Source organism: Mastomys coucha, unplaced genomic scaffold (assembly GCF_008632895.1).
Source record: "Mastomys coucha isolate ucsf_1 unplaced genomic scaffold, UCSF_Mcou_1 pScaffold6, whole genome shotgun sequence".
Lineage (NCBI taxonomy): Eukaryota > Metazoa > Chordata > Mammalia > Rodentia > Muridae > Mastomys > Mastomys coucha.
Window position 1 is genome coordinate 27178124 of NW_022196912.1, and position 13849 is coordinate 27191972.

The window sequence follows — 13849 nt, forward strand, 5'->3', positions numbered from 1 at the left end:
GTGGGAAAATCCAGTTCTTAAATTTTACAAAGAAACAAATTTAAGTGAGTTTATCAGAAGATTGGAGATGACATAAATAAGAATCAGTAAATGTAAATGTATAGGAATAATTCACTTCAGATCCAGGCTTAGTGACATGTACCTAGAAACTCAGCCCCATGAAGGCTGAGGCAGGAGGATTAGAATTTGAGGACAGCAGGGACCTTGTCAGAGTGACAAAAGTAGGGGTGCCAAGGGAGTGAAGGGAAAAATACCTGAAAGAAGGGCATTTTGGAAACTGTAAGCCAACAGATAAAAGAAATCCAATAAACTTCAAGTGGTGGAGAAATTAGAGCCATCATACATTGCTGGGAATATATAATGAAATGGTACAGCTGCTGTGGGAGATCTCTTTGTTGGGTTTTCCCAACAAAGTTATTTGACCAGCAAGTCCAAACCTATGTTACTATGAACTGAAAAGACGTTCAAACTAAAAGTTATACACAAATGTTCCTGAGAGCAATGTTCAAAACAAAACACTAGAAACAGTTCAAATGTTCATCCAGCGATGAAATAAAATGTGGTATCCAAGCACTGTAACAGGATTTCATCATAAACAGGGTAAAGCAGGGACTAGAGAGGCAGCTCAGTGGTTAAGAGTGCTTGTTGCTCTTCCAGGAGGGAGTTCAGTTCCCAGCATACAGATCAGGTAGCTTAAAACCATTCCAGCTCCAGGGAACCCAGCACCTCCTTCTGATCTACACAAGTACCTGTACACATATAATGTATAATTTAAGACCATGAAGTAATGCATGGTACAACATGGATGAACATTGAAAGCATTATTCCATGTGAAAGAAGCCGGTCACAAAGGATCACATATTACATATGACTCATTTGTACAAATGTCTAGAATATGCAAATCTACAGAGTTAGAAAGTAGATTGTTACCAATAACTAGGGGGCAAAGAAAGAAAAGTGACTGCCAATGAATTTATAGGAATGATGAAAAAACTCTGGAATTAAGAGAGTGGTAGAAGTTATATATCCTTGTGAATAGACTAAAAAGGATAATGAATCATATACTTTAAAATAGTGACTGGCATGGTTTATAAATTATATCTCAATATTAAAATCCCAATAATAAAGAACCTAATTTTTTTTTGTTGTTTTGTTTTGTTTTGTTTTGTTTTTGTTTTTCAAGACTGGGTTTCTCTGAGTAGCCCTGGCTGTCCTGGAACTCACTCTGTAGACCAGGCTGGCCTCGAACTCAGAAATCTGCCTGCCTCTGCTTCTCAAGTGCTTGGACTAAAGGCGTGTGCCACCACTGCCCGGCTAAAGAACCTAATTTTAAAAAGAATAGTTAAACAAACTTCACCAAAGAAGATATATAAATATCAAGCAAGACTTGAAAAAATGCCCAACAAATGAAAACAAAGTAAAAAAAATTATTAATGGGCAGCTTCATAAAAAGTTAATTTACTAGCCGGGCAGTGGTGGCGCACGCCTTTAGTCCAAGCACTTGAGAAGCAGAGGCATTCAACTTCTTGGATGAACTTAAAAAATAATTTTAAGTGAAAGAAGCCAAATTTAAAAAGAATAGCTAGAAGCCAGGCACTCTGGAAGCAGTGGCAGGCAGGCAAATCTCTGACTTTCAGAGAAGCCTGGTCTACAGAGTGAGTTCCAGGAGAGCCAGGATTGCTCTGGGAAACTCTGTCTCAGACAAACAAGAAACAAAACAAAACAAAAAAGAACACATAAGTTTTCACTGCGTAAAAAATGTTTTAAAATAAGCAAAACCACAATGACAGAATGGTTACAGGAAAAGAGAGAAGTGTGAGGAGGTACTCCAAAAGAACTCGATGAGAAAACTGGGAATAGTGAATATATTTGTTATCTTGATGTGTAAAAATGGCTGCAGGAACATACACATGTTAAAACGTATCAAGTTATGCATTTCAAGTGTGAATTTATTTCATACCAATTATACCTTAATAAAACTCTTTAGAAAAAATACAGTATATCTAAGTTTAAGTAGGTTTTCAACAGCTTTGTTATATTGTTAAAATTTATAATCAATGATTTATTATTCTACTTTAAGGTCTTAAAGAGCAAAGTCAGTAAGTAAAGTTTGTAGAACAAAGGGGATAGGCTCTATCCAATAAAGTAAAATAGAAAAAAAAAATAAAACTTATGTCCAAGGCACCTCTCTAAGCAAGGACCTCAACAGCCATAGAACTATACCTCCATAAAAGAAAGCGACTGTGGTTCCAACCATTCTTTGGAGCTCTTGAGTTTGGGAAGTGTGCCAGTTACCATGTCATCTTGGCTCCTATTTTTCATTGTGGTCATCAAGTATCAGAGTCCCTAGAAAAAGCTAAAATAGCATTTATTTTGTAATTAAAATTCACAATAATTTTCTCTTCTGTTTAATAATCAATACTCATGACCTTGGGCACTTATGGAGCGAGTCTTCGAAAACTGGCCATCCATGTTTCCCTTCCAGCTGGCTTGAAACAGGGCTCTCTTGAAACCCTCCTGGCTAGGAATCTAGTTCCCAGCAGTTCTCTAGGTTTGATATGACATGAATGTTGAGACTTCCAAGCTACTGACAAATGAACTCTTGAAGAAATAAAGCAATTTGCGACAAAATTCAAGCCTTCAAGCTCTGAGAGATCCAAAGCCCTCCCCGGGGGCTGCATGTGAGGGAGAAGGGAACCTCTAGGTCTGCGCCCATGATGGATCTAGGGTACCAGGGCCGCTCACCAGGGAGTACCCGATCCCCGATTCGCGATTCGCGATTCGCGATTCACGATGCACAGGCTCTGACCCAGACCCCGTGCGCGGGCCGCTCTGCCGTGCAGGCTTCCACAGGCCCTTCAGCCCCCTCTGGCGGTGAGCAGGCCCTTCAGCTCTCCGCACCACCGTGAGCCCGCGGCCTCAGCTCGAGACCGTGGTGTCAGAACCCGCGGACGTTCGGACCTCTGTCGCCTGGGAAGCGGCCCCCACGCGTCCCTCCGCCAGCGGACAGGACGAGGAGGCGCCGGCGCCTGGGCGAACCGCACGGAGGACTGAGGCCCTCAGGCCAGGGCGGGAGGCGGGTCCAGAAAGAGGCTGTCTCGCGCTAACAGGCAGCTATCACAGCCAATCAGCGTTTTCAGACCCTTGCTACGCCCGCCCCTGGTGGAGCCTCGCCTCGTCTGTAGCCCTGATACTCGGCGTTTAGTTCCCGGACTCCAGGACTCGGGGTTGTTAGGCTACCGGCCTCCCATCACTTAGTTCTGACAGCGGGAGAGAGTCGTTCGCCTTACTCGGTACCTGCGGTGGCCGTTGACCCTATGAGGGCCGTCCAAGATGGCAGTACATGAGCAGGAAATGTAGCTCTAAAGAGCCTCCAAGGTGGTCCTACAGCTTAGGTTTGTTGACCAGTGTCTACAGCGTTGATGCTGGCCAAGGAGGAGGAATGAAAAGATTATCCTTTTTCAATCGGTGGTGCAACTTGAGTGGTTTTGAGATTTTGTGGATAACTGGTTGCTTTTTCTTGTTTGTACTTTATTTTACTTTTATTTATTTGTTTGTTCGTTTTTGCGGAGCTGAGGATTGAATGGAGGACTTGACGTACGTATCCAGGTCTAGCACCAAAAATTATTCTCAAATCTTTCTTTTTCTAAGGCAGGGTCTCTCTGGCTTTGAACTTGTGACCTTCCTGCCCTTGGAGTACCCGAAATAATAGGCATGGACTTTTTTTTTTTTTAAATCTCAGGTAAATCATCATTAAATAGCTAAAAATATTGAGGCTCTGATTTTTTTTTTCTAAACTCAACTTCATAAGCCACTCTGTGAATTGTGATTTTTCTATAATAGTTTTTCTTTCCTTCGGAGTATCGGTGAACACTGGATGATGGTCCGCCATTTTCACTCGTCCAACGTTTTAAAGGACACACACTGATAATAAAACTGAAGTGTCAGAAGCACATGTATTCTCACTCGCAGACTCTTCAACTGCAGTTTCCGGTTCAGAGCTGAGGAAGCATGAGTCACTTGCAAAACTTACTATTAGATACCCTACTGGGGACGAAGCATGTGGACGGTGCAGCCCTCATCAAACTCCATGAAAAGACCCTGTGTGTGACATCACCAGGATTTAGTGTAAGAAGGGGAAAGCTTTTTTAAAAATGATTTTTAGGTTAGCATATAAAGTGTTGGTTTTCACGTGTGTTGTAAGCTATGTAAAAATCCAAACATGTTTCAACAGTGTCAGGATTTATTGAGTAATGATAAATTCACAAGATAGTTTTTGTGGCATCAATTTCATACATATGCCTGCTTTCTTTGGTAATCTAAGTGGGGTTAACACAGACTCTTATTCCTCTATCTTAATTACTAATATCAACTCTTGGATCACACACACACACACACACACACACACACACACACACCTATACACACACAGAGTTACAGAATGGCAATAAAGTGTTAGGAAGTTACAGCAGAAGTGAAGAGTTTTTCAGAAGTCCTGAAAAGCAGGGAAGTTGGTAGAAATAGCAGTAGATATTTGATAATATTTATTGATAAATTAACAGAACCAAAGCTTCAGAAAAGAATCTAGAGAAGCTGCAGTGATGACTTAGGCTCCTTCAGTTCACAAGTGTGAGAAGGAAGCTGCAGAGTTGAAACCAACTACAGGAATAAAGGGGCCAAGATGGGTCCAGACAGATTGGTAGACTGATAGATGGGGCAGGTCTAGGTCAGTAGGGACCAATACCATCTCAGTGCTAGGTGTTTGCTTTTTTATGGAGTCAGGTGAAGGAGACACACCCATTCTTTGCTCTGATGTATATGGTAATTTCTTGGGCCTGGTTTTTCTGATATGATTTTAATATGTCCATATGCCTCTACTATTTCAGCATTCTCTCCCAGAAATAAGTCATTTTTTCAGTCTGTGTTGAGTGAGTGGTTCTGGATAGACCTGCTGTTCCTGTGTCCATCCAGGTGTGAAGTCATTCTCCATCTTCAAAGCACAGTCTCTCAGGGCAAGACACACTGAAAAACCACTGTTTTACAAAATATAGAGTAACTTAGGGCAAAGCACAGCCTGATCCATATGACATTCTACCTTATTTTAATTCATCCCCATCCCGAGGGCCTTCTATCCACTTGCTCCTGCTTCAGTTGGTTCTCTTCCTCCCTTAATTCTTCTGTTTTCTTTTCATGCGTATTCCATTATCCTGTTTCCCACATTCCTTAAGAGATCTTCCTCCCCTCTTATGATAGTTTGTATAAGTAAATATATATACACATAATTGTAAAGATTTGTTTGATGTGTATGGGTGTCTTGTCTGCATGTATGTTTGTGCACCATGTGTATACAGTGCCTACAGAAGGCAAATGAGGGCTTCAGATCTCTAGAACTAGACAGTTGGTACCCACAATATGGGTGGGCAGTGGGAACTGAACCTGGGTTCTCTGCAAGAGCAACAAGTGATCTTACATGCTGAATCATCTCTCCAGCCTCATCCACATAATTTTAAATCTAGGTTTCATATATAAAAGAAAATGTGTAGGGGTGGTTCTGAGTCTGGTTTGTTAATCCTTAACACATGATTTTTTTATATAAATGTCATGATTTTCTTTTTCTTTTTTCTCCTGAGACAGGATCTCATTATGTAGGCCAGGCTGGCCTCAAACTCACAGGGATCTGCCTGCCCCTACTTCCCAAGTGCTTAGGACTAAAGGCATGTTCTACCATTTCCAGCCATTTGGATTTCTTTATGGCTACATAAAATTGCATTGTGTATGTGTAGTAAATTTCTTTGTCTGTTGATCTAGTGACAGGCATCTAGGTGGACTCTACTTCCTGGCAACTGTGGAAACTACAACAAACACCTACCTGTGCCTGTCTCTGCTGCAGGTTGATTCTGTTGATTCAAAGTCCTTCACTTATGTGTACCCAAGAGTGGTACAGCTAGGTCACATGGTAGTTGTAGGTGCAGCTTTGAGAACTTCCATGCTGATTTCCATAGTGGCTGCACAAGGTTGCATCCACAGCATCAGTGAATTGAGTTCCTCCTCTCTTTCCTCATGTCCTTGCCAGCTCCTGTTGGCATTTGTTTTCTTCTTTATTTTCTATTTTTAAAGAAGGTTCACGTAGCTGAAGCTAGCCTACAACTTGCTAGGTATCCAAAGATAACCTTGAACCTCCCGCCTCTAGCTCCCGAGTGCTAGGACTGTATTCATGGAGCACCATACCTGGCTTATGCTGAGGACTGAACCCAGAGCTTTGGCATACTAACCAAGCACTCTACCTATGGAGCTACATCCCTGCCGCCATTTGCTTTTGTCTTCTTGATACTTATTCTGGCTGGTATATGACAGATTCTCAAAGCAGGGGTTTTTTTGTAACTTTTACTTTGTGTACCAATGTTTTAACTGTATGTGTGTGTGTGTCACATGCATGTCTGGTGCCTTCAGAATTCAGAAGGCTTGTATCCCTTAGAACTGGAAACCACCGTAGAGGTGCTGGGAACTGAATCTAGATCCTCCCTGTGAGCAACAAGTATTCTTAACCACTGAGCCATCTCTCCAGAACTATTATTTCCATTTATGTATATACATCTGAGTACAGTGCTCATGGAGGCTAGAAAGGGGCTTCAAGTCCTCTGGAGCCAGAGTTGTAGGCAGTTATGAACCACCTGACATGAACACTGTAAGCTGAACTCCTGTCCTAGGAAGAGTACAAGTGCTCTTAAGTCCTGAGCCATCTTTCCAGCCCTCAGAGCAGTTCTCATTTTGGATTTGTTTTGGGGGGTCAAGGGGGAAGTAGGGAGGCAGTGTCGAGATGGTTTCTCTCTGTATTCCTAGCTGTCCTGGAACTCACTGTATAGACAAGGCTGGCCTTGAACTCACAAATATCTGCCTGCCTCTGCCTCCTAAATGCTGAAATTAAAGACATATTGCATCACTGCCAGCCTCAAAGGAGTTTTTAACTTGCATTTCTCTGATAGCTAAATCTTATTTTTTCAAGTATTTGGTCCTTTTGTATCTCTTTCAAGAATCACTTATTCAGTTAATTGGTTGGCTGGTTGGTTGGTTGGTTGGTTGGCTGGTTGGTTGGTTGGTTGGCTGGCTGGTTGGTTGGCTGGCTGGTTGGTTGGTTGGTTAGTTGGTTAGTTGGTTGGTTGGTTGGTTGGTTGGTTGGCTGGTTGGTTGGTTAGTTGGTTAGTTGGTTGGTTGGTTGGTTGGTTGGCTGGTTGGCTGGTTGATTGGTTGGCTGGCTGGCTGGTTGGCTGGCTGGCTGGCTGGTTGGTTGGTTGGCTGGTTGGTTGTGTGATTTGGGAGTTTGATGTTTTCTGAGTCTTGAAGTTCTTTGTATACCTTAGGTGTGTCAATCCCTGTCCTGTATGTGGTTGGTGGGTATTCTGTGTTTCATATTCCGCCACTTTGCTCAGTGATAGTTTCCTCTGCTGTACATAACTTTTCAGTTTCATGTGACCCCACTTATCTGTTCTTGTTTCCTGTGCTACTGGAATCCTTTTCTGACAGTCCCCTCCTGAAGATATGACTTTTAAATGAAAAGGACTGTTCTGATAGAAGTCATTGGCAGTGCCCTAGGATTCTGGACCACACAGCTATAACCATAGGTGATTCTGTAGTTGCCATGGAAAAGCAGCTGTAGAGAATGCACAAAAGGATAGGTGTGGCTACTGCTGACTCAATCTTATGCAAGTTCATGTAATAGTGGCATGTCACAAAGTGAAAACCAAGCCAGGCGGTAGCAGCAAACACCTTTAATCCCTAGCATGTAGGAGGCAGAGGCAGGCAGACCTCCTGTGAGTTCTAGGCCAGCCTGTGTGAAAGTAACTTATTCCCCTGTTTTAATTGGTGTTAGGGAGGCTTACTGCCTCTGTTGGCTAACCTAGTCCTAGTCCTGGAAGTGTCTAGCTTCTGCATAATCAAATCTAGGTCTAAAATGTTTTCAGCCTCTGAGACTTCCTGCTGAATAAGTCCCTTTTGTTCTTTCTTAGCTCTCACTGGCTGAACTCAGCTCTTCTGGCTCAAACTCCTCTCCAAGCTGACTAATTCAATCTGGCTTTTCTCTCAGCCTCTGAATTGCTCTGCCAGCCAGAGGAATTAAAGGTCTGTGCCAAAGGTTGAGCCACACCACAACTAGAAACAGGTTCAAATATCCTGTACCAAGCCTGGTCTACAGAGCAGGTTCCAGGACAGCCAGGGCTACACAGAGAAACCCTGCCTCAAAACAGAACAACAAGGGCTGGTGAGATGGCTCAGCAGGTAAGAGCACTGACTGCTCGTCTGAAGGTCCTAAGTTCAAATCCCACATGGTGGCTTACAACCACCCATAATGAGATCTAATGCCCTCTTCTGGTGTGTCTGAAGACAGCTACAGTTTATTTATTCATAATAATAAATAAATCTTTGGGCCTGACCAGAGTGAGCAGAGGTCCTAAAGTCAGTTCCCAACAACTAGATGAAGGCTCACAACTATCTGAACAGCTACAGTGTACTCATATACATAAAATAAATAAATCTTTAAAAACAACAACAAAACAAACAACAAACAAACAAAGTGAAACCCATTCCCAGCCCTCAGTGGGGAATGTCCAGTGTCCTGCTCTTCTGATGTGGCCTATTTTAACCTCTGCAGGTAATGCCAAGTGATGTTCGAACACTTTTGAATGGATTTGCCAAAAACCCATTATTAACCCGAAGGGAAGGGTTGTATTTCAAGGAAAAGGACTACAAATGTGTCCGGGCAGATGACTATTCTCTGTATGCTAAGAATGTAAGTATCCAGGGTTTGAAGACAGATGGGTTAAAAACAAAACAAAACAAAACAACAACAACAACAACAACAACAACAAAAAAAACAGCCGGCTAGTGGTGGCACATACCTTTAATCCTAGCACTTGAGAGGCAGAGGCAGGTGGATTTCTGAGTTCGAGGCCAGCCTGGTCTACAGAGTGAGTTCCAGGACAGCCAGGGCTACACAGAGAAACCCTGTCTCGGAAAAAAAAAAAAACAAAAAAAAAACCAAAAAAACAAAAAAAAAAAACCAACAACATATTATTCATCCTTCCTGATGCTCTCTGCAAAATGGAATAAGATCAGTACTGCCTTGAGTCATTCAGGTAGCAGCAACCTAGTGCCAGGAAGGCATATCTGAAAACACAGACAGGCTGGGGATGGACCTCAGGGGTAGAAAACTTGCCCAGCATGTGCAAAGCTCTGGGTCTGATGTCTTGCACTGAAATTAAGTAAAAAAAGAAAGAAAGAAAAGAGAAAGAAAGAAGAGAAAAGGAAAGCGTCCTCAGCCAGATATGCTGGCTATTGTAAATATCTATTCTGGAATCTGTCAACTGAGCTATCTCTTTCTGATCCTTCATGGTCCGCAAGCTGCTTAGCTTGGGTCCCGAAACCCTGACTAGGGCAGTAAAGGAAGAAAGACAGACAGACACAGAGATACAAACCTTTAAAGCTGGGGTCACGTGGGAGTGTTTAAACACACTGCAAAGGTTTGTGCCCCTGTATGTCAGGCACAGAGGTGGGCAAAGGATGGTGCCGGGCAGCTAAGTCAGCCGGGAATACGGTTATTGGGCTCTGGACCTGCAACATTCCAACTTCTGCATGGACAGTGGTTCTAATCTGTCAGTGTACAGTACAGTTTCTTTCCAGGAACTTTTCTTCACAATATGCATGATATTAATACAAAAACCTGAAACCTTTTCAGAAAACAGGAATGGGAGAATAAAACAAAAATACACAAATACAAGGAAGTCAGGAAGTAGGGGGTTTTGTTTGTTTGTTTTTTAAGTGTCTAGGGGTAACTGCTGATCCTGTAGTTAGGACCACAGGCAGAGCGTTCTGTTTTCTTTTTTATCTAGGAGAACACTGGTGTGGTGGTGGTGAAGACCCACATGTATCTTGTGGTGGCAACTTACACTGCAGGCATGTATCCTAGTGTCTGTGTGGAAGCCACAGAGAAGCTGGGTAAGTTTGCCTCCCATTAAGGTTTTGTACCCTACTCAAACTAGCGTGAGGAGAAAGGAAGAATTCCTGGGGGATCCAGAGGTGGTGTACATAACCACAGAAAGTATCACTGGGGAGCTATGGGAAATGCAGGTGCCACCGATGGAAGCCCTGCTGGGATTCTGTCTTTTCTCTGCTTCTAAGTGAGTCAGCTTTGATCTATCCCTTTGCAGTGCAGCTGCTTCCTTCCCTGGCGGGCTATCATGGTTCTCTAAGGACCCTGATTTGTGTCATCTAGTTTACCCCTACTTACCCCACATCAGTAAGCTATGCAGGAGAGATGGCCAGGGGAGCAGAGAAGAAGCAGGTTAAAAAGCAAATAAGTGTTAGGGACCCACTCTGTAGGAAGACGACACTGCCAGTAGAGAAGCAGCCATCTTGTTGGTGTCCTTTCCCTGGTTTAAATTTGTGTAAATTAAATGGTAACAGTCATTTGAAGTAGGAGGTGCTTCTAGCAAGAAAAGTAGCTATCCACTCATTCATTCATTCACTCATTCATTCACTCACTTATTCTTGCAGTAAATAACTATGGTGTCCAGTCATGTGCCCTGCACCATCTCAGACCAAAGCTGGATAAGACATATCATCTGCCTCCCATGCCTCTGTAGATGTCATCATACCTGCCAGATATACATCTCTGTCCTTTCCTTGCTCCTCACATGTGGTTAGCACATCAGGGAAAGTCAAGTCAGATCTGGCCTTCCGCTGTGCTAGAATTTTATCCATACTGCCATTGCTATTTCCATTAGAGCTCCTTGTTAATCTGGATTATGAACCCAGGAGGCAACATGCCTTCTACTCCTCCTCCCACCTGATGCCTAACTCAGTACCTGATTTTGAGTAGGAAAGTAGTACATGCTTGATAAACAGAGATGTAGATGACTTCTACCTCACAGGATCCAGGAAAGATCTAGAGAGCTAACCTCAAATGAATATGTGAGAAATTAAGTACCCAAAAAGGAGGCCCGATTTCAGCAGAGTAGGAGCAGAAACCAGAACAGAGACATATAATTTGAGCTAATGTACCTCATTAAATCTTTCATAAAATGAAAGTGGGAAGGCAGGCCATTGGGCTGTCAATAAGCCTAGGAGCTCAGACTCAAGGCTAATTCCATAGAAAGACCAGAAGGGTTCCTGACCTTGTTATAATGAAGATTCTGTGACCGTTTTTTTGTCCTTTTAAATCCATGGCTACAAAAGATTCCAAGAAATAATACAACTGACACTGCTAGTTAGAGCCCACTGTTGTAGGATTCCATCTAGTATGTCAGAAGTGTTGGGATACTCCTGAGGGAATGGGCCAAGCTACATCCCAGCTGCTTGTTTTCACTACTAAACTGCTTGCTGCCTCCCTCCCTCCCTCCCCCCTCTCTTCCTTGTTCTCTCTCTCTCTCTCTCTCTCTCTCTCTCTCTCTCTCTCTCTCTCTCTCTCTCTCTCTCTCTCTCTCTCTCCTTCCTCCCTCCCTCCCCTTTATTCTGGGATAGGGTTTCACTATTACCCACTTCTGGGCTCAAGCCTGCCATCGTCCTGCCTTAGCCCACTAAATTCTGGGATGATGGGCACATGTTATTTCCATGTGTATTCCTATCAAAAATTACATAAAATTTTTATTAAAAAATTTATTATAGAATAGTTGAGAAATAAAGAATCATGGTGGTTACGGTTTTTTTTTTTTTTTTATTCTCTGGGTGTACTAGCATATACCCTTGCTTCTAGCACTCAGGAAGAGAGGGGCAAATCTCAGTGAGTTCAAGGCTAGACTGACCTACATAGCTGGTTTCAAGCCAGATAGAGTTACATGGTGGGGTCCTGTCTCAAAATTGCTTTTAGTATGGAAGATTCTAACAGCATGACTTAATGACAGCTTTAAGAGGTGAATAGGCAAATAATGATATATTACTTCACACAAGTCAGCCAGGCTTAGTTTTTAAACAACTTTGGTGGCTCAAATGCATTAGTAAAATGTTAACCACTAATTTGAGGACTTCAGTTTTTAAAAATTGGTATGAAATTATTAAAAAACTATAATTTTTCCTTAAACTTCCTATGACTCAATTCCTAGACAACTAAATGTCTTAGATCCTTGATGAGAAAGTTGGCAAGATCTTAACTAAATCCACATGTGAGAAATTAGGCTCTGTGTTTGGACATTTACACAGAAAGAAGCAGATGTTCAGTGGTTTGGGTATTTTGTTTTATTTTCATAAGAATATCATCTAAGACCTTATTGCCAGATTTATAGCATAGATGAATAGAAATATATAATTCATTTTGCTGAATTTGCCTGACAGTAATTCTTATAGTAAGTTAAGTTTTTAAAGGTCTTTTTTATTTGTTTTTGTTTTTTGAAAGTCTTGCTATGTAGCCCTGACCATCGGAGAATGCTACGCAGATTATACTGGCCTTGAACTTGATGTACTAGCTCTGCTTCTAACTCCCAAGTCCTGGTGTTACAGGAGTGTGCCACCTTACCTGACTAAAAGTCCCCTGACACTTGCCTGGTCTCTTGCTATTTGCATCTGTCACGGCTGCAGCACGGAAAGGCCAATGGAGTCATAGCGAGCAGTTGGCTTAAGAAAATACATAGAATTTTTGATGAATGAAACACAGCTTTCAAATTTTTCTTATTAACCTATTTTTAATTAAGTGCTATTGAGCAGTTTTAAATGTGGGTGTAACCCAATCATAAGGACCAGCAGCAGGTTGTACTGTTCCTTCAGCCCTCCCCCATCCAGTGTCCCGTGTTGGTTATGTGCACCTTCATTCTCGGCATGGAGAATTAATCATTCTCTAGAGCTCATGAGATATCCATATAACTATGAAACAGAGTTGAGGAGTGCTTACATCTCGCTCTTAGTAGACACAGACCTGTTTTAACTCTCCCATTATCCTTGTAATGCCACTACATAGCATGGGGCCAGCACATCACAGTCACCCAACCCTGATCATTGGAAAATAAATGAACTGTATTGCAGTGGTTTTCAGTACTCATAAATTACTAACATGCTGTGTTTTCTTTCAGGAGAATATCTAAGAAAAAAAGGAAACTAAGACATCAGATAACTAGTGAAGACAGCTTGGTTGTTTTAGAAGAAAAGTATAGATCCTTAAGAAAAATATTTTGTGGTTTGAAAACACTGTGTGGAAGACTGAGTAAAAGGAACAAGTTTTCATATTTCAGGAGAACATCCTCTCTGACTGGAATGACCTGACCAGCTTGTTCCTTTTCTTTAAGCGTTGGTCACAGACATGACACCTAAGTGTATTTATGGTTTTTCACAGGGCAAGTCCACTGGGAGTTTTACCTCCGAGTCCCCACACATCTTGCCAGATATGCCAAGAATATTAAAGACCCTGGCCACTCATATGTGTGAACCACGTGCACATCGAAGCCAGAGGGCAGCCATGGAAGTCACTTCCCTTCTGAGTGATGGGAGAGGAACGCAGGCCATAAGGCTTGGTGGCAAGTAAACCCACTGAGCCATCTCACTGCTTCCCAGAAGCACTCTGTACCTAGGCCATGCCAGTCTCATGCCTCCTTAAAAGTCTAAAGTAGCGCTTGTAGGAAAAACTCGCTAAGTGCTTTCTGTCAAAGAAGTAGAGTTCCTGATTTAGTGCTCCTTTATTAAAGTATAGACCACACACAGTGCGTGTGTGACAGCCTCCTTGTTCTCAGCAGACATGTGGGACCTGTAGGGAAGCAAGGCAATGGAAAGATCACCCAATAATGAGCCACTCATCAGTACTGGATGGACACTCACTGTCTTATTTTCAGGCATCTGATATTGTTCATCATTATAAAGACCTTCCCAAAACTCTGGA

The 13849-nt window shown here is 42.4% G+C and overlaps 2 protein-coding genes across 13 annotated transcripts in view; one reads left to right on the plus strand and one right to left on the minus strand.

Annotated features, from left to right (window-relative positions):
* Positions 1 to 5886, minus strand: part of Fam228b (family with sequence similarity 228 member B) — a 35278-nt gene extending 29392 nt beyond the window's left edge. For 2 of the 6 annotated variants that reach the window (XM_031356662.1, XM_031356658.1), the window contains exons 1-2: positions 2746 to 3097; positions 2224 to 2356 (exon numbers count right to left, since the gene is read on the minus strand). In XM_031356662.1, coding sequence (XP_031212522.1) covers positions 2224 to 2331 — 108 coding nt within the window. In that variant the 5' untranslated portion in view covers positions 2332 to 2356; positions 2746 to 3097. Of the gene's footprint in view, positions 1 to 2223; positions 2357 to 2745; positions 3101 to 5869 lie in introns of those variants that run through there. The other 4 variants (XM_031356660.1, XM_031356659.1, XM_031356664.1 and 1 more) reach the window with 4 other exon arrangements.
* The window catches only part of Pfn4 (profilin family member 4), a 44739-nt gene extending 30890 nt beyond the window's left edge, over positions 1 to 13849 (plus strand). Inside the window, exons 1-5 of one of the 7 annotated variants that reach the window (XM_031356667.1) lie at positions 2932 to 3395; positions 3973 to 4128; positions 8645 to 8782; positions 9882 to 9987; positions 13310 to 13849. In XM_031356667.1, the coding sequence (XP_031212527.1) occupies positions 4012 to 4128; positions 8645 to 8782; positions 9882 to 9987; positions 13310 to 13401 (453 nt within the window). In that variant the 5' untranslated portion in view covers positions 2932 to 3395; positions 3973 to 4011 and the 3' untranslated portion in view covers positions 13402 to 13849. Of the gene's footprint in view, positions 1 to 2928; positions 4129 to 8644; positions 8783 to 9881; positions 9988 to 12379; positions 13002 to 13049 lie in introns of those variants that run through there. The other 6 variants (XM_031356666.1, XM_031356672.1, XM_031356668.1 and 3 more) reach the window with 6 other exon arrangements.